Source organism: Scyliorhinus canicula, chromosome 2 (assembly GCF_902713615.1).
Source record: "Scyliorhinus canicula chromosome 2, sScyCan1.1, whole genome shotgun sequence".
Lineage (NCBI taxonomy): Eukaryota > Metazoa > Chordata > Chondrichthyes > Carcharhiniformes > Scyliorhinidae > Scyliorhinus > Scyliorhinus canicula.
This window is the reverse complement of record NC_052147.1, coordinates 106768567-106792281: the sequence shown is the minus strand read 5'-3', so window position 1 is coordinate 106792281 and position 23715 is coordinate 106768567. Positions and strand designations below refer to the sequence as shown.

General features: G+C 42.8%; 1 protein-coding gene across 6 annotated transcripts in view; it reads left to right on the top strand.

Annotated features, from left to right (window-relative positions):
- Positions 1–23715, top strand: part of pcnx1 (pecanex 1) — a 356856-nt gene that overhangs the window by 318051 nt on the left and 15090 nt on the right. For all 6 annotated transcript variants that reach the window (XM_038784415.1, XM_038784439.1, XM_038784431.1 and 3 more), the window contains 4 exons: positions 2836–2986; positions 15088–15318; positions 19179–19453; positions 22460–22656. In XM_038784415.1, coding sequence (XP_038640343.1) covers positions 2836–2986; positions 15088–15318; positions 19179–19453; positions 22460–22656 — 854 coding nt within the window. The remainder of the gene's footprint in view (positions 1–2835; positions 2987–15087; positions 15319–19178; positions 19454–22459; positions 22657–23715) is intronic.

Here is a 23715-nt window from a genome sequence, read left to right as displayed (position 1 = left end):
AGAATGTGCAAACTCCACATGGACAGTGACCCGAGCTGGGATCGAACCTGGGACGTCGGTGTTGTGAGACTGCAGTGCTAACCACTGCGCCACCGTGCTGCCCTTCCTCCTTATTTCTATCTTAAATGGATGTCCTATTATTTTGAATCTGTGCCCAGTTCTCGATATCCCACAAGGGGAAAAAGCCTTTCAGCGTCTACCCGGTCAAGCCCCCTCAAAATTTTACATGTTTCAAATTAAATTCCAGTGAAGATAAGCCCAACCTACTTGAACTTTCCTCAATTTAAACCTCTAGTTGATCGCAGGAATCCATACCTAGTGAAACTTTCTTTAAAATCCATCCAATGCAAGTATATCCCTCTTCATAAAAGGAGACCAAAACTCTATGCAATACTCTAGGTGTAAATTCACCAACACCCTGTAAGGTTGTACATTACTTCCCTACATTCATACTCAATGTCCCTTGCAATAAAGGGCAACGTTCCATTTGCCTTTCTAATTACTTACTGTGTCTGCATGCTAACTTGTTGTGATTTGTGTATGAGGACATTCCGATCCCTCTGTTCTGTAGAATCCTGCAGTCTCTCTATTTAAATAATACTCTGTTTTTCTGTCCTCCCCAACAAGGTAGACATCCTCACATTTTCTTTCATTATACTCCATCTGCCAAAGTTTTGCCCATGCACGTAACCTATCTGTATCCCTTTCCAGACTCTTTGTGACCTCCTCACAACTTGCTTTCTTACCCATCTTTATATCATCAGCAAATTTGGCTTCAGTGAACTCGGTCCATTCATCAAAGTCATTAATATAGTTGTAAATAATTGAAGTCCTACTATTGATCCCTGTGGCACTCTCGTAGTTAACAGTTTGCCACCTGAAAATGACCCATTTTTCATGACACTCTGTTTTCTGTTCATTAGCTTTTTTTCTGTTCATTAGCCAATCTTCTACCCATGCTAATATTTTATCCCCAAACTACAAGCTCTTCTTATCTTATGTAATAACACTTTATGTGGTACCTTTTGGAAATCTAAATAGACCACAATTATTGGCTTCCTTTTATTCATCCTGCTTGCTACATCCTTAAAGAACTATTTTTTTAAAAAATGTTTTAAATACAATTTCCATTGATACCAAGTTTTGCTGATAAAACAGAATCATGCTTCAAAATACAGGAACATTTTAATAAACATGCAGAATGGGCTTTTAATTGGCAAATGAATTGAGTTTCAGGTGATATATTTTGATGAGAGGAATAAGGATGCAACATAAACCTGGACAATCCGAATCTGATATTAGAGCAAAGGGATCTATCGGTAGAAATGCACAAATCAATAGAAATAGGACCATGGGTAAATAAGGCTGTAAAAAATGGACAGAATTCAATGCAAGATAAAAAATAAAACAAAGATTTAATGACTTTTATTGAAGTTCATACAAAAGGAACATTGGGAATATGCTCATGTATATGCTCACTATTATTTCTTACTTATCGTACATAGGGTTGTCTTAGAGTTTCTCTAGTGATTGAGATCAAATCTCAGTTGAGATTTTTCTACATAAGCGATTGATTCTATCACAAGTTTTCAACGTACAGTCTCTTCCATGGGAAAATCTTCTGCAGGATTACCTGCAGGAAGTTAACAGAGGCACATATCGCTGTCTGTGACCAATAAGCTTATTTCTAACTAAACATACACTAAAATACTGATGTGAGGCTGGTTTTGGTATTGTGGAGGATTCAAGATTGAGTGCAGGCCTTGGAAGTTGAACCGAAGTGTAGAGCTTCATTTAGAAGACGTTAACACTACAGGCTACGATGTTAGGCTGCCTGTTTGTCCATATAAACGGCCAACATCATGCAATCGTTCTCTGAAAGTTCTCCTGTTCAGCTACAAGGCTGCTTGTGAGGAAACGCTAAAAACACTACGAATACACAACAGATATAACAGTACACATATTCATGTCGTCACTGTTGAATTCCTGCTGTATTTAAAAAGTCCACATCAAAGCAATTTACATAACCGATTGGTTCGTTTATCTCTCTTTTATGACCTGTGGTGGAAAAATAGTAATCTGAGATAGAAACACAATGTTAGAATTGCCCACCAGATCTGTGAAATTTGTAAAGAGAAAGTATGGTTCATATAATCAGATTAATAGTCATGTCATCTGCAAGGATTTTGCTTGGGCTCCAAAAGCAAAGCACTTAGAAACATAGGCTGATTGTAGCAAAGAATCATATCATAGAATCAGAAGGAGGCATTAAGCCCATCACATCTGTGCTTGCCTCTAATGGATCAATTCACCGAGTGCCACTTCTTAGACATTACCCCTGGAATTCAGAGAGCCTTTACATGCAGAAAAGGTGCATTCTAAATCTTTATAACTATTTTTCAATCCTGACTTTTTGTTTCATGTTTGTTTTAATACTTGCCAAACTTTGCAACTTCACCTAGTCAGTTATCTCAACTGTGTAATCAGCAATCATTTTTGAAATATAAATATTCCCACATACCTGTCCTTTACCTTCCATTTGTATTACACTGCATTCAGTTATCAATCCACCCTCTTCTCCCCCAAAGTCAGTATAAGGCAGATGTATAGCTTTCTGGAGGAATGCAAGAGTAGTCTTGTTTTTATGGGTTCTGCACAAAGTTGAAGCTGAGATGAGGAGTTGAACAGGAAGGGGGAATTGAATCACTCTTTGGTGCTGAATATTGGTACTTCAATGCTTTGTAATTACAACCTTAAAGTCTTGGGATTTATTGATGGTGAGCATTTTTTGCAATTTATCTTGACATGATTAACAGCTAACATCTTTCCTTTCAGTAATCTAGAGTCCTTTCTGTATGGCCTCCATGCGTTATTCAAGGGAGATTTTCGAATTTCCTCTGTGCGAGACGAGTGGATATTTGCTGATATGGAACTGCTGCGAAAAGTGGTAGTTCCTGGAATACGAATGTCCCTTAAACTTCATCAGGTAAAGTCACCACTTTTGAGCTGTACAAAAAGTTTCAACAGTTGTCCACAGACTGACTAGAACGCTGGGATTTAGTTATTTGGCAAATATAAAATGAGGAACCTGACAAATCATTAATATCTTCCTTTAGCTAATTACTGAGGAAGTATCTGAAGTTTTACCTCCTAATGGAGGTTTAGGGGTGAATGATAGCTAATATAGTTTGTGGAGCATTTCTAAACTAACCGGTTCAGATTGGAATACACTTAATTTACTAAACCTTGATGAGTGCAACTTCAATCTGTTGAGTGAGTGAGTTAAATATTTCTTGCTGAATCAACAAGAAGAAACCAGAGCACGGGTCATGTACTAAACACTATTTATTGGTTACAAATCTTCGCTAACATTAAGCATCCTGGTGACAAAAGCACCGGGTTATAAATTGATGAGATCACACAAACCGAACATTCAGCTGAATTCGTCTGTGCTGGTGTTATACTCCATACCAGTCTCTTCCCGAGGAGTGGCACACGATGCCGTAATGGTTATCACTGCTGCCTCACAGTGCCGAGAACCCGGGCTCGATCCTGGCCCCGTGTCTATCCTAAGATATGCAGGCTAGGTGGATTGGCCTCGCTAAATTGCCACTTAATTGGAAAAAAAAAGAATTGGGTACTCAAAATTTATTTGTAAAAAATAAGTCTCTTCCCATTCCATGTGCCTCATCTCAACTTTTTAGCACAGTGTTCTATTTTCCTTTGTCCCATGTATTTGCCTAGTTCCAATTTGAAAGCTCTGAGCTTCTTGCTTCGACCTGGGCTCGTGAGTTCCACATTCTAACCACTATGAGTAAATGCATTTCTTGTTTCCTTATTCAATTTATTAGCAACTAGCTTTCACTCATAGCCCCGAGTTTTGGATTATCCCACAAATTGAAACATTGTCTCCACATCTACTCTAGCCCATCCATAATTTTAAAGACCTATTAGGAGATAATTCATAAGCTCCTAATGAATTGTCCTTGAATTTATCAGCTTTAAGTAGGCTGCCCATCAAACAATTCAAGTTTATTTGTCACTCGTGATGTGTTGGGTCAATCTCCTTTATTTCTGGATCGCAGGCTTTAGCTCCTGGAGTGTTAAGATGGTGAGCTCCTTCACAGCAGAGTTTGGTGTTCCACTTGCATATTTGGTTCAGATTGAACACAGGTTACCCACAAATGAGGTATCTGAGCTGCCTTCCTTGAGAAGGTGGATTTGAGCCTTTTCTTGAACTGATGCAGTCCACTTTGTAAAGCTACTACCTCAGTGCTGTTCGTCAGTAAATTGCTGGAATTTAATCCAGCAACAATGAAAACAGAAGCCAACCTGCTTGACAGCTGCCCTCCCACTGCCCCATTTTCATTAAAGTTTGAGGTTCAGCGGGTGACCACCATACCTCCCATAAGAGAGAATTGCTTCAGCCTGGTTTGTTACACGATTGTACTGGGCCCCATCTTTGATGATGTGGATAGTTATGGAGTCTCCTCCCATTGGGCTAACTGCCCATCATCATTCCAAACTGGATTTGGCAGGACTGTAGAACTTTGACCCTGATTATAATTTGTTGGATGACTTTGTTCTGAGTGTAGCTTATTGCCTTTGCCATCTAGCATACATGTAAAGCCCATGTTGTACGGTACAGCTTCATTTTAAAAACCTGTATTAATTAACTATTCATGTATAAGTACTCAATTCTATCGCTGAATTCCATACTGTATGGGTATCTGCAGGCAGTTTCCCGGATGTTTCCTATACTAATCTTGAAGGTAATTGTTCAGGCAGTTTTATGAAACATGGTTGCCATTATACAGTATAGTAGTTTGGGATGATGTGTTTATTTTGAATGTTTGCTAATTTCTTGGCTAACTATTTTATGGATTAAGAGGATAAGAATACTTGTAGTGGTATAGTGCTTTGACACATCAAAATTGCATAGTGCTTCAAACAGTGAACTCAAGAATGGGAGGTGGCCGTTCAACCCTTCAAATTCATCCTGCTATTTAGTTGAAATGAAATGAAAATCGCTTATTGTCACGAGTAGGCTTCAATGAAGTTACTGTGAAAAGCCCCTAGTCGCCGCATTCCGACGCCTGTTCGTGGAGGCTGTTACGGGAATCGAACCGTGCTGCTGGCCTGCCTTGGTCTGCTTTCAAAGCCAGCGATTTAGCCCAGTGTGCTAAACAGCCCCTGTTAGATCATGTCCGATTTGTATCTTGAACTCTTGTCTACCTGCCTTATTTCTGTAATACTCAGTGGGTGAGATTTGGCGGCACTATTCGCCGCGGTCGCAAATCCCATTCTGGCCGTTAAATCTCCCGAGAGGGCCAAAACGGGATTTGCACTGAAAAGATCTCGGGTTGAGATTTTCCCAAAAAGGGCGTGAACATAATTTCCATTATAATGTGAATCAACTTAAATGTACTTAAACGGCTTTACACTGTAAGGTCCCCACCCCAAACCTGGTGGTGTGATGTCATGTTGGAACAAATCACTCCTGGTTTTCAAAAGCAAAAAGCAGCCGTGATGACCACACAATGGGTGCGTTGGTGCCTGGAGGCCTTGAGGGTTCAGGACCAAGGCTAGGCATACTTCCAATGGGCAGAGTGCCAAGTGGTGCTGTTGGAGGTGGGGGGGTAACCGCCCTCCATGTTTTGGGGTGGTTCCCCTTATGTGTGGTGGGAGGGTGGAGAAGGGAAAGCCCTGATGACACGGCGGGGGGAGAGAGTGACCCCTGATACTTATGTGGTTGGGGGGGGGGGGACCCCACCCCACCCCACCCCACCCCTCCAGAGTGACAGCGTACACCATGCCGCAGATTTTCTGTGCATTAAATGCCAAAAAATCTGGTCTGAAAACTCAGCTGTGTTTCTGGAGAGAAACATGCAGGTTTTCAGTCAGAGCCTGACACTGAGAAATTTTGGGAAAATTCCGCCTAATATCTCTGCCTAACAAAAGTCTATCAAATTTGAAACTTGCAGTTGACTTAGCCTCACCAGCTTCTTGGTGGAGAATTCCACCACTCTTTTTGATAAATGTGCTTCCTACATCACACTGAATGGTGTTGCTCTAATTTTAAGACTGTTCTTCCTTGTTCTGGACTCCCACACCAGAGGAAATAGTTTCTCTCTACCTTCTCTGTCCATCTTCAACACTTTAGTTTTATCTTCCCTTCATATTCTGTACTCTGGAATACAAGCTGAGTTCATTCAAACTGTTCCCCAAATTTAAACCCAGTTTCATTCTAGTAAATCTGCATTGCAAGGCCGATGTAACCTTCCTGAGGTGTGATGTCTAGAACTGATGTAGTCAAACCTGATCAATCTTTCTTGGGTCCAAAGTGGATGAGTTCCTACTTCCCAAGCTGATTTCCACCTGACTCAGCATTGCCCATTCACCTAACCTACCAGTATTGCTCTGTAACGATATCATAGAATCTACCGTGCAGAAGGAGTTCATTCAGCCCATCAAGTCTGCACCGGCCCTTGAAAAGAGCACCCTACTTAATCCCAAGCCTCCACCATATCCCCATAACCCAGTGACCCCACATAATCTTTTGGATACTAAGGGGCAATTTATCACGGTAAATCCACCTAACCTGCACATCTTTGGACTGTGGGAGAAAACCAGAGCACCCGGAGGAAACCAATTTAGACAGAGGGAGAAAGTGCAAACTCCACACAGTCAACCGGGGCTGGAATTGAACCCGGGTCCCTGGAGCTGTGAAGCAGCAGTGCTAACTACTGTGCCACCATACTGCCCATTTACGTTACTTACTGTACCACCTAACTTAGAAACTGTAAATCTAAGTTTACTGACGGTTCTATTCCTTCATCTATGTAATTTACATAGCAACATAGAAAATAGGAACAGGATTAGGCCATTTGAGCTTGCTCTGCCATTTTTTATGATCATGGCTGATCAACAACTGATCAACCACCTGTTCCCGCTTTTCCCCCGACCACATTCCTTTCATCCCTTTGGTCCCAACAGCTATCTCCAACTCCTTGAAAACATACAATGTTTTGATCTCAACTATTCCCTGTGGTAGCAAATTCCACAGGCCCACTACCACTCTGGGTGAAGATATTGCTCCTCATCTCAATCCTAATTGTTTTACCCTGTTACCTTACACTGTGACTCCTGGTTCTGAACTCCCCTGCCATTGGGAACATCCTTCCTGTATGTACCCTGTTTTGCCCTGTTCGAATTTTACAGATTTCTGTGAGATCCCCCCCCCCCCCCCCCCCCCCAACCACTCACCTTTCTGAACTCCAGTGAATATAATCGTAACCGGCCCAATAGAACATTACTGCGCAGTACAGGCCCTTCGGCCCTCGATGTTGCGCCGACCTGTGAAACCCCTCAAAAGCCCATCTACACTATTCCCTTATCGTCCATATGCCTATCCAATGACCATTTAAATGCGTTTAGTCTTGGCGAGTCCACTACTGTTGCAGGCAGGGCATTCCACGCCCTTACTACTCTCTGAGTAAAGAACCTACCTCTGACATCTGTCCTATATCTATCTCCCCTCAATTTAAAGCTATGTCCCCTCATGCTGGACATCATTATCCGAGGAAAAAGGCTCTCGATGTCCACCTTATCTAATCCTCTGATCATCTTCTATGCCTCAATTAAGTCCCCTCTTAACCTTCTGCTCTCTAACGAAAACAGCCTCAAGTCCTTCAGCCTTTCCTCATATGATCTTCCCTCCATACCAGGCAACATTCTTGTAAATCTCCTCTGTACCCTTTCCAATGCTTCCACATCCTTCCTATAATGCGGCGACCAGAACTGCACGCAATACTCCAAATGCGGCCGCACCAGAGTTTTGTACAACTGCAACATGACCTCAGGGCTCCGAAACTCAATTCCTCTACCAATAAAAGCTAACACACCGTACGCCTTCTTAACAACCCTCTCAACCTGGGTGGCAACTTTCAGGGATCTATGGACATGGACCCCAAGATCTCTCTGCTCATCCACACTACCAAGAACCTTACCATTAGCCCAGTACTCTGTCTTCCTGTTATTCCTTTCAAAATGAATCACCTCACACTTTTCTGCATTAAACTCCATTTGCCACCTGTCAGCCCAGCTCTGCAGCTTATCTATGTCCCTCTGTAACTTGTAACATCCTTCCACACTGTCCACAACTCCACCGACTTTAGTGTCATCTGCAAATTTACTCACCCATCCTACTATGCCCTCCTCCAGGTCATTTATAAAAATGACAAACAGCAGCGGCCCCAAAACAGATCCTTGTGGTACACCACTAGTAACTGGACACCAGTCTGAACATTTCCCATCAACCACCACCCTTTGTCTTCTTCCAGCTAGCCAATTTCTGATCCAAACTGCTAAATCACCCTGAATCCCATGCCTCTGTATTTTCTGCAATAGCCTACCGTGGGGATGTCTCCTCATTGGTCAGTCCATTCATCCCAGAAATCAGTCTGGGAAACCTTCGCTGCACTCCCTCTAGAGCAAGAGTGTTCTTCAGACCAAAACTGCACACAAGATTCCTCCATGTGTGGTCTCACCCAAGCCCTGTGTAATTGCAGCAAGACATCCCTGCTCCTCAAAATTCTCAAATTCTCTCGCTATGAAGGTTGACATACCATTTGCCTTCTTTATTGCCTGTTGCATCTGGATGCTTACGTTCAGTGACTGGTGAACAAGGATACCCAGGTCTCGTTGCACATTCCCCACTCTCAATCTATAGCCATTTAGATAATCTGCCTTTCTATTTTTGCCACCAAAGTGGATAACCTCTCATTGATTCACAGTATACTGCATCTGCCATGCATTTGCCCACTCATTCAACTTGTCCAGATCACACTGAGGCATCACTGCATCCTCTTCACAGCTCACCCTCCCACCCAGCTTTGTGTCATCCACAAATTCAGAGATATTGCACTTAGTTCCCTCATCTAAATCATTCATATATATTGTGAACACTGGGGTCCTAGCACTGATCCCTGCAATACCCCACTAGTTACTGCCTGCCATTTGGAAAAAGACCCGTTTATTCCCACTCTTTGTTTCCTGCCTGCCAACCAGTTTTCTATCCATCTTAATGCCTTGCCCCAATCCCATGCACTTTCATTTTACACACTAATCACTTTTGTCGAAAGCCTTCTGAAAATCCAAATAAACCACATCTACTGGCTTCCCCTCATCAACTATTCTAGTTACATCCGCAAAGAATTCCAGTAGATTTGTCAAGCATGATTTCCCTTTCATAAATCCATGCTGACTTTGTCCAATGCTGCCACTGTTTTCCAAGTGCTCTGCCATTTTATCTTCCATTATTAACTTTATAATGCATTTTCACCACTACCAACGTCAGGCTGACCGGTCTGTAACTCCTTGTATTTGCTCCACCTCTTTTTTGAATTAGTGGGTTTACATTAGCCACACTACAATATTTAGGAACTGTTTCAGAGTCTATAGAATCTTGGAAGATGACCACCAGTGCATCCACTATTTCTTTTTTTGTATATTTTTATTCTCATTTTCCACCTTTTCATCAAATATACACCCAACAAAAGATAACCAACAATTACAAATACATTAGCAATCCCCCAACCAAGAACCCCTTCTTCATACAAACCCAAATCTCCCCCTACATCCAATACAAAACAAGAAAGAAAAAGAGAATCCATGGTCACCCCATACATTGTAAACAATGAACCATACACTCCTCTCTCTCTCTCTCTCTCTCTCTCTCTCCCTCTCCTCTCCCCCCCCCCCCCCCCCCCCCCCCCCCAATGTTCGATGGCATCCAATTCTTGAAAGTGCATGATAAACAATGCCCATGAATTGTAAGACCCCTTCCGTCCTTCCGCTCAGCTCGAACTTCACCTTCTCGAGTGTCAGAAATTCCAGCAGGTCCCCCCACCATTCCGAGGCACAGGGCTGAGAAGCTGACCTTCACGCCAACATGACCCGCCTTCGGGCAATCAACGAGGGGAAGGCTAAGACATCCACACCCGCCTAGGCTGGTCCTCTTTCACCAGCAATGCAACTCCATCGCCTTTTCCTTTTTCTCTGTCTTTCCTAAATGCTGAATGTCCCTGCATGTTCAATTCCCATCCCTGGTCACCCTGCAGCTATGTCTCCATAATCGCAACTATATCATAGCCATTCGCATCTGTTTGCTCGATTAATTCATCTACTCTGTTGTGAATGCTCCACGTAAGGCTCAGTTGGCTGGATGGCTGGTTCATGGTGTGGAACACCGCCAGCAGCCTGGTTCAATTCCCATACCGGCTGAGGTTGTCCATGAAGACCCTACCTTCTCAATCTTGCCCCTTTCCTGAGGTGTGGTGACCCTCAGTTTAAATCACCACCAGTCAACTCTCTCTAGAGAGCAGCCTACGGTCCTCGGGGAGTATGGTAGCATTTACATCTTAATACTTTCCTACCCCCTTTGCTTAGCAATTAAACACAGTTTTAAGATTAACACTGATAACAAAGTAGATTTGAAGCTACAGTGTCTCATTGGCACACAATGTCCCTTTTACAAGGCACACTGATTGGCTGTGGTCATACACACTCAGCTCTGAAACCCCAAGTGAATGTCTCCTCAGAATCTCCCCAGATGATTGTCACGTGGCAGTGGGCGGCACGTTGGCATACTGGTTAACACTGTTACCTCACAACGCCAGGGACCCAGGTTTGATTCCGACCTGAGGTGACTGTGTGGAGTTTGCACATTCTCCCCGTGTCTGCGTGGGTTTCCTCCAGTTACTCTGGTTTCCACCCACTGTCCAAAGATGTGCAAGTTAGATGGATTGGTCATTTTAAATTGCCCCTTCGTCTCCAAAAGGTTAGATGGGGTTAGAGTGGGGGCATGGGTTGGGTGCTCTTTCGGAGTGTCGGTGAAGTCTCAGTGGGTCAAATAGCCTCCTGCATAGTAGGGATTCTATGATTCTTGTGAACCGAGCTTCCACTCCACTTTTACCAGGATTTTGCAGCAACCCTTCAGGATTCCTTTGTCTCGACTGACCCACTATTACACAAACTCTGATATCCAGCCAGTGCCGTCTTCCTAATTACTTAAAAATTTGGTTTGCAAACTAGTAAGACATTGCAAACTTTAGGATTACTTTAGAAACCATTATTAAGCTACCTTCTCACCAGCCGATTCCTTCTCAGCTTTGTCTGGACTGCCTATGAACAGCATCCTGTTCTATTTCCAGGTTTCTAGAATCAACATCCTTTAATTCTGGAATTTGCTTTTTGCTCCATTGTACAACGTTTCCTGCTTCAAACAGCTGTGAGAGCCTTCTCGCTTTCTCCGTCTCCAACTGCTGTTGATTTTAGTTAAAACTAAGAACAAAAGAAAGCATGTTCCCAAGAAAACTCCTAATTGAAAAGGAACCTAACCTGTTTGACAGCTGCCCTCCTCCTGCCCCATTCTGTTTACAGTTCGAGGTTCACCAGGTGAAGGACACCGTACCTCCCATAAGAGAGAGGGAAAATTGTTTGGGTTGTCCCAGTTGGTCAGTGCAGCACAGGGGTTTAGGAAGTCTGTGATCAGAAAGGTTGTCTGATCACCAACCAATGGAAGCAAAATCAAGGGATAGGTTCCCCATTTATTTCGGAGGATGAGGACGGGGAACGTTTCTGGAAAATTATGCACTAGATATCACTAAATTAATACCAGAAATAAGCAGGGCTCGAGTTACCTTGTCCCAATTATTCCGTGAATTTACACAGCAGTTATTTACGCTTTACTGCACACAGTTTTCGACGTAACTGATGTATAGGTACCTCCTGTAGTGAAACAGATGCAGCTGTCTGCACTAAAACATGGAATTTATTCTGGGCAAATTGCGAAGGTAAAGAATAATTGTCAATTTAAATTAGCGTTACTTCTGTTGTGTCCTGATATTAGAATCTACTACATAAATCCCTTGGTAGGTGAAGGGACAATATTTTAGTTACACAACATTGATGTACTCAATCGAGCTTTACTGATAGGTTAGATTGCAAATTTTTGCAGAGTTGAAACCCTAGCTCCCAGCAATTATTTTGAAGAATTACAGGTGCCTGCATTTGAAATTCCTGGGTTGCGGCCTCCCACTGGCATACGTTTTCTAGGAACTGCAGGCTGGGAAATATTACAAGCATTGAACAGTATCCTAAGTTTGATTAATTATTTTAAAACTGATTTAAATGATAGAAATTGGAAGGGGATTTGCCATTTTAGCACAATCTTTTACTCACCGAAGCATTAACAGCACCCACTACTCAGAGTTTACAGGTATACTCTTGGTTATGGTAAAATGTTCCAAAACTTAAATCATATAGTAATGTTTTGGGCAGACTAGCCAATTCTTTGAAGTCTCTGGTCAGGTTTGTTAGTGCAATTCGAGAACTGATAACCCTGAATCCTCTTGATGAACATTTTAATCTCCTTTATTGCGCAATTTATTCATTATGACTGTGTGCGATTCAGTGGAAAAAAAGTTCAAGTCCGCTTTTGAGCACGATCAGTGGGGTGTTTCTCGGTGGATGCAGCGCCGAGAATAACTTCTCTATTCAACGCCACTTTGCCGTGTTTTTTTGGGTCTCGGGGAGTTTCTCCCCGTCAAGGCCACACTTAGGTAGCCGTCCTGCACTGGTGAACTGAGCTCGCCAGCAGGGACGGCTCCTCGAAGGTCACCATTTCGAAAGGCTGATCCAATCACTAGCGCCCCCCCCCGGCTTTCCGAAGGCACCCCACTTCACTCCACACACCTCCAACCTTCTCGAGGCCCCTGGAACCACCACCCCAGCCTGACTCCTGCCAGTACCAACCTACCACCTGGACAACTTGGCACTCCAGTCTGGCACCCTGACAGTGCCAAGATGCCCAGGTGACGTGGGCGTGCCAGGGTAGTACCCTGCCCTGTCCATCCGAGGGTCTCTAATGGCCTGCGAGACCATCCGAGGTGCCATCACGCCTGGTCCACGTTTGTGGAAACTGGTGCTAAATGGCACCCTCTCGAAGCTTTCAAGTGTGACCATTGACTCACCCAGCTCCCAGGTATTTAAATAAACTTAGTGTGTCATTTAAATATAGAGATCTGGATAACGCCGGGCGGAGCGAGTCAGATGACTTGCAATTGACCCGGCATGGAGCCTGATTTGGGTTCTCATGACATTCACCCGTAGTGCCCGGTCCGCACCGGGCGCAACAAGGACGCTGAATTGCACCCGCTATCTTTGAAACCATTACCGTTTTGGGGGATTTTAACAATGGTGAAACTGCTATGTATGCCAGGAAAGCTGTTTGCAATTAATTTGGGGAGCTTTCTTTGAGAAACCTGGGGCTGAATTCTCTGTTTTGGGGACTAAGTTCCCACGCATTCGTGAAAACGGTGGTCTTTTAAGGCAGGAAAACTGCCGTCCCCGTTTTACCAGGGGCTAGCAGGGAGGCAGCATAGAGCTCGCAGCTCTAGCTGCCGATACGGCCCCCAGCAATTTCGGTTCAGGATAACGCCGTGCCGTGCTCTATGGTGGACTCAGCCTGTGGACCTGTGCCTCCCTCCCCATCAGCCACTCGCATGCCCCGGATTAGCCATACCTCGACTGTGGCGGCCCCGGATGAGTCCGCAGCCGCCTCGCGAAGTTCCCGAACGTCTGGGACCACGAGAGTCCCATGCCATCGGGAATTCTGCCAGTCGGGGACGGATCATTGCAGGGCGGGCGATAGTCGGTGGATAATCGGCGCGGCATTCTCCTTGAGTACGCTGCTTTTCAGGGGGCGGCGAATTCAGAAACTGGCGGCGTTCTCAATTTTGGCGTCAAAACAGATTCTCCGCCCTGTCGCTGAACGAGATTTCAGCATGGGGTGGCGGGGGCGGAAAATCCAGCCCCTGAAACCTCCATAAAATAGTTAGAATTGACTAGAGGAAGTTTATTTGCATTATTTTTAAAAGTAAGTTTATGCTTTTGGCGAGTGGAACAATTATATTAAGGGGACGGATATTGTGTTCAAGGTGACTTCCATATTGTCTAAGGAAGGTACACCTTGCATCCCAGAATGGCTCCACTGATTGGGATGGAGGCCACTACTTTGCATATCCAATTTTTAACACATTCTTACAGGAATAGAGGTACTTCCAGAATTTCACCCAGACTGCCCTGAAATCACAACTCTCACTGCAGTCAGTAGAGCCACAGTGGCCAGAAGAAACACTGCACTGTCTGTGACTAGACCCGTGGGTCTTCAATTGAAGAGAAGTTAAATATTTTTTTAAGCACAAGACTTTTTCATTTTGACTAGACAATAAGAAATAGAAGAGGAAGTCATTCAGCCCTGGAGTCTGCTCTGTCAGTCAATAAGATCATAAAATGGCTGATTTGATGTGGCCTTAATTCCACTTTCCCCTGTATCCCCAATAACCCTGACTCCCTTGTCAATCAAAAATCTTGTCTAACTCGACCATGGATATATTTAATGAAACACCGTCTACTGCTCTCTGGAGGGAGAGAATTCCAAACATTAAAAGCCCTCTGAGAAAAGAAATACCCCTCATCCTGCATTAAATGGGAGACCTCTTATTTTGTGCCCCCTACAAAGAAAAAAAGATTTCCCCCACAAAGGGAAGCATCCTCTCAGCATCTACCCTGTCAAGCCCCCTCAGAATCTTACATTTTTCCAATGAGATGACCTCTCATTCTTCTGAACTCCAATGATTACAGACCCAGCCTGCTCAACCTTTCCTCATAAAATAACAACTTCATCCCAGGAATAGTCCGAGGAAATCTTCTCTTGAGCTGCCTCGTATGCAAGAATGTCTCCCCTTAAGTAAGGTGACCAAAGTTATATTGGTGTTGTCTCAGCAATGGTATGTAGTTGTAGTAAGACTTCCCTACTGTTATGCTCTGTCTTTCTTGCAATAAAGGCCAACATTTTACATTTGCCTCAATTACTTGTTGTACCTGGGAAGCTGGGAAACAAAATTGTCTTCCTGGACTTTGCTGTTTTTTTTTCAATTCTAACTTTATTATTAACCATTTTATAATTTCAGAGATTCACAAAATCAAAGTGTTTCCTTATGTTTGGTCTATTTGTGTTTTCAGGATCACTTCACCTCACCGGATGAATACGATGATCCTGCAGTGTTGTTTGATGCCATAACGTCCCATGAGCAGAACTTAGTCATAGCTCATGAAGGAGATCCAGCCTGGCGAAGTGCAGTGCTGTCCAACTCTCCCTCGCTGTTGGCATTGCGACATGTAATGGATGACGGGACCAATGAATATAAAATCATTATGCTGAATAAACGATATCTCAGCTTCCGAGTCATTAAGGTATATTGCTTCAAGGTTGCATTATTGTATTAGTTGTTTGGAATAATTTTGGACCTTATAAAGGTTGATTGCCCTTAGCCGTGTACTGCCCAGAAAGTCAGTTTTAATCTGTAAATTATTCATTTTAAGTTTCACACCTTGGCATGTAGTATTTACACATATGCACCATAAGACCTTGCTGGTAGCCCAGGTGATAGAATGTAGCTCATGAACTTTGCAGATGCCATTAATTTATAATTGTATTTTATGGTCAAAGTTACTGGCTTGAAACAGTACAGCCTATATGACATTCATCTATCCTGTGGTGACAAAGATAGAGACTGTGTTTGTGCAGTCCTTCATGTGGTGTATCAGGAAGGAAACCAGAGTAAAGCAATGAAGAGTTGTCCTCTGTAATCATTAAATCAGTAGCCCTCAATAACCAGAAACACAGTGGCTTTCAGTGATCAGCAAACCAGCAGCTCTAAACTTGACACTCAGCATTGGCCTAAAGTTATTTCACATTTACAGAATTGGTAGAAAATGGGTTGAAACTCCAACAATAACATTCATATGTCGTCCTCTCCCATTTACTCTTCTTCCTGCCATTATTCTCAATCAAGACTCGCAATTCCGATTGCTAAAATGGAAGGAATTCTGTTGTTTCCTTTTCAACTGGCAGCTTACAAAAGTCACAAAAAGTTAGGTGTTTGATGCAATCAGCTCTCCAAAGCCAGATTTATATCAGAATGCTTTTGACGCCAGTACTGTTCCTTGTTTGCTTTTGACAATGTTTCTAGCAGTGTAAAACCACCTTAAAATTCACACCAGTCTAGAATCTTGGCCAATTAATGGATGTATGAGTTTTGTTATATTAAAAAAAGATGCCTTTGTCCCCTCTGCTCCAATTCTCACTGGCAATGGTCTTATTCTTCTGTTATATTATAAATTGCAGCATAGTCTTTGGGAGAGTGAGCTAAATGTGCCACTTCCTTACATAAATTTTTGTCAAATGTGGCCTGGTTTAGCTCAGTTGGCTGGTCAGCTGGTTCGTGCAGCAGAGCGAGACCAACAACACGGGTTCAATCCCCGTCCCCACTGAGGTTATTCATGAAGGCTCCACCTTCTCAACCTTGCCCCTCACCTGAGGTGTGGTGATCCTCAGGTTAAATCACCACCAGACAGCTCTCCTTCACAAAGGGGAAAGCAGCCTATCATCTGAGACTATGGCGACTTTACTTACTTTACTATTCAATTTTGTAAATGTGCAGCAGGTTTTCTGCACATTATCTGCACTGTGGGGGCCACCATACCTCATTGTACAAACTCACTGTGATATTTTGTCCAAGAAGTATGCTCAAAGTGGAGACATCATCATGTCAGTACAGACAAGTTAGGATATGTAATGACTTTGTGTCATGATGTCACAACCAAAGTATATTGCTTTTGAGCAGCTGGTTTACTGTCCCCAGGAAGACCTAGTATGGTCACTATCTCCAAAATGGTCCCCCACTGCTACTTTACCCACTTGCCCAGCTTCATGTCCCAAGACTAAATCTAGAACTGCGCCCGCTCTCATTGGGCTTGTTACGTGCTGGCTAAAGAAATTATCTTCAAAACATTTTGTGCCCTCTGTAGCCCTTCACACTGTTCGTATCCCAATTGATGTTAGAGTAATTAAAGTCCCCATCTATTACTGCCCTATTGTTTTTGCGCTCCGAAATATGTCTACATATTTGCTTTCCAACTCCCACTATTTGGGTGTCTGTAGTACACTCCTAGCAGTGTGGCTGCCCTTTTTTATTTCTGAGCTCAACTTATATGGCTTCATTTGACTCTTTGTTTTTATATCATCCTTCCTCACATCTGTAATTAAATATTTAACCAATAATGCTACACCCCGATCTTTTTATGCCCTGCTCTATCCTGCCTGAAAACTCTATAAACAGGGAAGTTGAGCTGCCCTTTTTGCCCCTCTTAAAGCCAAGTTTCCATTATAGCAATAATAGCATGCTGCCATATGTCTATCTGATCGGCTTTATTTGCTATACTCCAATGAATATATATACCTTTAACACTGCCAAATTCCTGAGCTGTCCACCTTTTAGCCTGTTCCTCTAGCTTTCAGAGTCATTCACTGATATTCCATGTCCACTACACAAATCTCTCTGCGAGAATATTTGTCCCTGTCCTGTTCAGATGTAGGCTGTCTGGCTTGTACAGGTCCCATCTTCCCCAGAACTGGTCCAATGCCTCATAAATCTGATGCCCTCCCTCCGACACCAGTTTTCCAGCCTCCTGTTCAATCACGCAATTCTCATCTTTCTGTGTTCGCTAGCATGTGGGACTGACAAGATCCTGAGATTACTGCTTCAGAGGGCGTGATTTTCAATCTCCTTCCCAGTCCTCTCAAATCTGCCATCAAGACTTCAACCCCTTTCCGACCTAAGGTACCAACGTGGACCACAACCTCTAACCGATCATCCTCCCCCAAAAGCAGACACTCTTTGATATCACGGGCATCCCCAATTTTAATGGCTCCACCATTAATGTCTATGGCTCCAGCACAAGGGCCTAAGCTCTGGGATTCCCTCCCTAAACCTGTCACGTTCTCTGTTCCCAATTCTCCTCCTTTAAGAAATTCCTTAAAAGCTATCTCTTAGATCAAGCCTTTGCCCTAATTTTGCATTATGTGGCTCAGTGTCAAGTTTTATTTGATGATGTGCCTGAAAGTGCCTTGGGACATTTTACTACTTTAAAGATGCTATATAAATTCAAGTAGTTGTTGTAGAAGTAATAGTTGGCTTCGGCAGTGAACTGATCCGCAAGTGCCATTCTTGTATATCAGTCAGTGTTCATTTATCAGTAAAAGATCTTTGCAAACATGTGCAGTACAAGAAACACTAATACAAAAGCAAAATACTGCAGATACCAGCTCAACACAACGGAACCTCACATGCTCAATTTTTTTTAAAAATCTTTAGTTGTATTGATTATAAGCAAAGAAATCAGAATATATTATTACCCCCGATATAAAAGGATGATGGTGCTTTGAACTGGCAGGCTAGCTTCACAGACAAAACTCCACAAAACCCAATAAAAAAGCAGAATAGAAAACTACATTATTCTTCAAGGCCCATCGTTTATTGAGAGCTTCCTCCTGAGGAAAATACGTTTTTAAAAATTTTAATGGGGAAAGACAGAAGTTGCACATGTTTGCAAAGATCGGTAACCCGTGTGCAGGACAGTGCAGTTAGTGTCTAATGCTCTTTGACATGATCTGCACAGCTTGTGTAGTCTTCCTTAAGCCTACGGCTCGTTCATTTCAATAAATCACTTCAAACATTTGAATTTTGTTAAGTCCCTCTAAAGATTTTTTTTAAATTGAGCATGTGAGGTTCCGTTGTGTTGAGCCGGTATCTGCAGTATTTTGCTTTTGTATTAGTGTTTCTTGTACTGATGGTGGTTTCAACCAATTAGACTCTAGCTATATGTCACCAATGAAGATTTGTCACAGTCACCATAAAGAATACCACTTACTAGTGATAGCTGACTGCTCGAGCTAACTTGCACAATATTATGTGGGTCGGTTAATACTACTGTAGCTATACTTCTTGAGCTCTGACTACCCTGAATTTCATACCAGCAGTTCCATGGGCACCTGTATGGATGTACACTTATATGTAAGTGCTATGAGATTCAGAACACGGAGAGTTGTGCAACATATATATTGGCACTCGTTCCAAAAGTGTCCAAATAGCTGCTGACCTGCAGCACAAGTCACGTGGAAGCTAAAATGAAGAATTAAAGGAGGATGGAAAGCATTAATGAGTGAACTCCCTGCTATAGTTTTTCACACGTTTGTCCACATGTTTGTGCAGGTGAACAAGGAATGTGTCCGGGGATTGTGGGCCGGACAGCAGCAGGAGCTGGTCTTCCTGCGGAACCGCAATCCAGAACGAGGGAGTATCCAAAATGCAAAACAAGCCTTAAGGAACATGATAAACTCTTCGTGTGACCAGCCAATTGGTTACCCGATTTATGTTTCGCCACTCACAACGACCTACTCTGATACGCACGAGCAGCTAAAAACCATCCTGGGAGGACCCATAAGTATCACAAACATACGAAATTTTATTGTGTCTACATGGCACAGGTAAGTGTCGACACTGCTTCTCTAAAAATGTAACTTTAGTTTCAAAAAAATGTTTAATGTACTCCGATTTCCATCATCCACAGTATTTTGTTTTTCTTTAATATACTTTTGTTCAGCAACTGAAAATATTAAGTAAGAAAAGTGACTAAACTCAGCTTGTTATTGATGATAGATATAGAAGTTGGATAAAAGATTGTGTCCAGTTGAATATGATGTTACCACCTCTTGGGCTAGATAAATATTTATTTTCATTTCAAAACGCAATTTCAAAGTTTCACTCCAATTTACCAAGTTCTCCTTGACCTGCAAATGTTTGATACTTGAGTACCTGAGTGGAAATATGTTTCATCCATTTAATCCATTGATGAATGTACTTCATCTTAGGCAGTACCTCAGAGTCGAGGATAACTTACTTCCACACTAAAAATTAGTTCTTAGGTAACTGAACAGTCCAATGCGCGACCTTATATCTTTATAGAGTCGTGGAGTTTTACAGCACAAAAAGAGACCCTTTGCGTCTGTGCCGGCCATCTCACCTATTTATTCTAATCCCATTTTCCTGCACTTGGTCCGTAGCCATTTATTATTTTTTAAATTTCTTTTTTAAAATAAATTTAGAGTACCCAATTATTTTTTTTTCCAATTAAGGGGCAATTTAGCATGGCCAATCCACCTACCCTGTACATCTTGGGTTGTGGGGGTGAAACCCACGCAGACACGGGGAGAATGTGCAAACTTCACACGGACAGTGACCCAGGGCCAGGATTCGAACCCGGGTCCTCAGCCGTAGTCCCAGTGCTAACCACTGCACAACCGTGCTGCCCCGTCCGTAGCCATTTATGCTATGCTGTTTCAAGTGCTCATCTAAATGCTGCTTAAATGTTGTGAGGGTTCTCCCTCTACCACCTTTTCAGGCAGTGAGTTACAGATTCCCACCACCCACTGGGCGAATATGTTTTTCCTTAAATCCCATCTCAATCTCCCGGCCACCTACCTTAAATCTATGCCCCTGGTTATTGACCCCTCTACAAAGTGGAAAAGGTTCTTTCAATCTTTGTCCTTCCTAATTTTAAATACTGCTTCAGCTTGATCTCGTTAATGAAACTCAAGGTGTTCAGCTCCTTCCCAAATGCTTTTCCTCAACTTTGGGCGGTCTTGGGCTGGGGATTCCCAGGTGTTGATATGGTTGTTGCACTTTTTCAAAGAGGCTTTAAGGGTGCCCTCTGTTTTCCTGGGGCTCACTTGCTGTGTCAAAGCTCCGGGTAGCACGCTTGTTTCCTGAGTCTCGTGTCAGGCATGCGAACGTATGGCCCACCTAGCAGAGCTGGTTGCCTCTCATTCTGCTCTCTGTTTTGGACAGTTCAAGGTGATTAACTATATGCTTGAAGATATGTTTTTCGTATCCAAAACAAAATTGGGTTTGACTGTGGGATAGTATCTCTTTTTCCACTAACTTGGTACTGGATAATGATTTGAACTCCTATTGAACTCTTATTGAGGATCGCATGATATCGGTACAAATTGCTTCTACTGTTTTGCTGTAAACTGGCAATATAATTTTGATGCGTTCCTCTGTGGATAGGCTGCACACCTGTATCACAGATGTAAGGGATGAAGTTTAGTATGTATCCAGCCTGTCTGTACTGACCTGATGGGTGTAAGGGAGAGGTTACACCTCCCACACGTGGGCTCACCGTGCATTCTTTGGAATGGTTCATCCTGTATTGGTCTCCATCTTCACCCAGCATCAAGATTGGTTTAATGCAAACAACAAGAAGATCTCAAATCTACTGCAGCAGAAACCTCACCCATACAGGGTTCAGTGACAGGTCATCACTATCCAAGCGTGATGCCAACCAAACATCCACATGACTGTCCAGTGCAAGCTCAGAGAGATGCAAAACATTTGATCGGAAAGAAGATGAACATCAGTCATATGCAAAGAACAAGATTGGAAGAGATTCTGTGATGCTCTGAATAATGCAGGCCCAGTCTATTGGTTCATCATCAATCCTCGGTGCTTGATGGGTCAATACCACTCACAGAATAAGCCCAAATTCTAGAAAGATGGATGGAGCACTTTAACCACATCGTCAATCAGCCTTCATCCATCAGTGAAGGAACAATCAACAAGCTGTCGTCAACTGCTGTCTTGAGGATCCTCCAACCCTCTTAGAAATGATGAACACAATCAACAGCAAAGCTTCTGAAGCTGATGCTAACCCAGCTGAGGTCTACAAGGCTGGAGGTCAGTGCCTCATCACAAAGCTCCCTGAGTTCTTCCAGTCTTTGTGGGAGCAAGAATACATCCCACAAAAATGCAAAATGTCCACCTGTACAAGCAAAAAAGAACTCGCCAATCTTGCGACAATCATAGAGGAATCTTCCTCCTCTCCATTGTCAGCAAGATCTTTGCCAGAATCTTTCTGAACCGCTTAGTGCAACAACCCGACTAGGGTTTCCTGCCAGAGAGTTAGTGCGATTTCAGAAAAGGTCGAGGAACTACAAATATCGTGTTGCGGGTAGACAGCTGTAGAAGAATTGCCAATAACAGAACATGGACCTCTACACCACATTAGTTTACCTGACCAAGGCCTTAGACAATGCCAGGCCTTTGGAAAATAATAGAGAAAATTAGAAGACCGTTTGCTATGCGATAAGTATGTGTTCAAATGTGGCAGAAATTGTCTCGTCACTTTATATATTGTCACTAAATGGTGCAAAGTAGGTTTCCAATGAGAACAAGTGAAGGAACATAAAGACTGATGCAACATGAGGTTAGCAAAACACGGTAGGAATAGCAAATATGCGCCAGTTTTTGTTCTCGAGTTCTGCACAGGTACCTCAGTTATCACGGGTATATCTGTGAGTTGTAGGAAATAGCTCATTAAACTAATCTGCCACTGTCCTGGAGTTTAGTGCTCCCCTGTCAGAAGGTGACATGCTCTCACTTGAACTTTACACAAGTAGCCACACACTCTAACTGTTTCTATCTGTCCTCTTCAGGTTACGGAAAGGATGCGGTGCCGGTTGTAACAGTGGTGGAAATATTGAGGATTCGGATGTGGGTGGAGTCTCCAGTGCCAGTAATAATGTAACTGCAAATGAGTCTCAAAGTAGTACTTCCCATGGAGGCTCTGGACCAGCTGGATATGGACCTGGAGCAGGTCTCCAACCTCCAATCACAAACCCACCCATATTGGGTAAGGTTATGTTCTATATTATATTTGGCGTATTCTTTTTAAGACTGATTCATAATTGTAAGTTCGTATCAGTCCAATACTCAGTGCTGTACCATTAATGATGGGTTTGGTTTCTTCTGATGGTCCATTGCAGATCTGCTAAGCAGTGAGCTGTCAGAGGACACTGAATTGGCTGGATCTTTTAGAAGCTCTTGATGCAGCTCAATTTTAAGACCACGCATTGACTGACATATTCACAAGGCATTTTCATGAACATCAAACCATTAATTTTGCTTTAGACCCTTCAAATCAGGCATGACAAATTAAAATGAAACCTCTACTGTACACTCAGTATTGTTCGATGTGTTTCAGAATTTACTTTTATGTCTTTGATATTAACTTCAACTCAGTGGGTTGCACTCTCACCCGTTATAAAAGATTGTGTGTTCGGGTTCCAACACAAGTTTGTCAGCAAGAAATATCAACGAGCAACTGAGGCCCTGACTGCCCTCCCAGGTGAACGTAAATGATCCCATTGTGCTATTTTGAACCAGAACTGGGGAGTTCTCCGAGTCTCCTGACCAATATGTACCCTTCAGCCGACATCACCAAAGCAGATTTTCTGATCCAATATCTTATTGATGTATGTGGGACCTTGCTATGCACAAATTGGTTGCCATATTTCCTGTATTTACAGCAGTAACCACTTCAAAAATTGGCTATAAAAGTCTTGAGAGACTTCATGTGGCCTTGAAAAGTGTTATATCAATACAAGGCAGTCTTTCTCTAGTAATAGGCTTCAGAGGGAGATGAGCATACAATCTGAAAGATATGCAGATTTTGTAATTCGTCCATTTATAGATTTGACAGCCAATTTAATTTGGAATAAGACCAGCAGCTATGAATATTTAAGAAGCTACGGCAACCTGCTGAGGGATATTAAAAAAACAACAAACTAAGATCAGTCTTGGAAGTGGGATTGCATCAAATAAATAACAAAATGGCAACATTTGCTGCAGCTTGTGAAGGAGATAAAAAGGGGAGTAATTGTCTTATCAGTTCAATAACTAGATTATATTC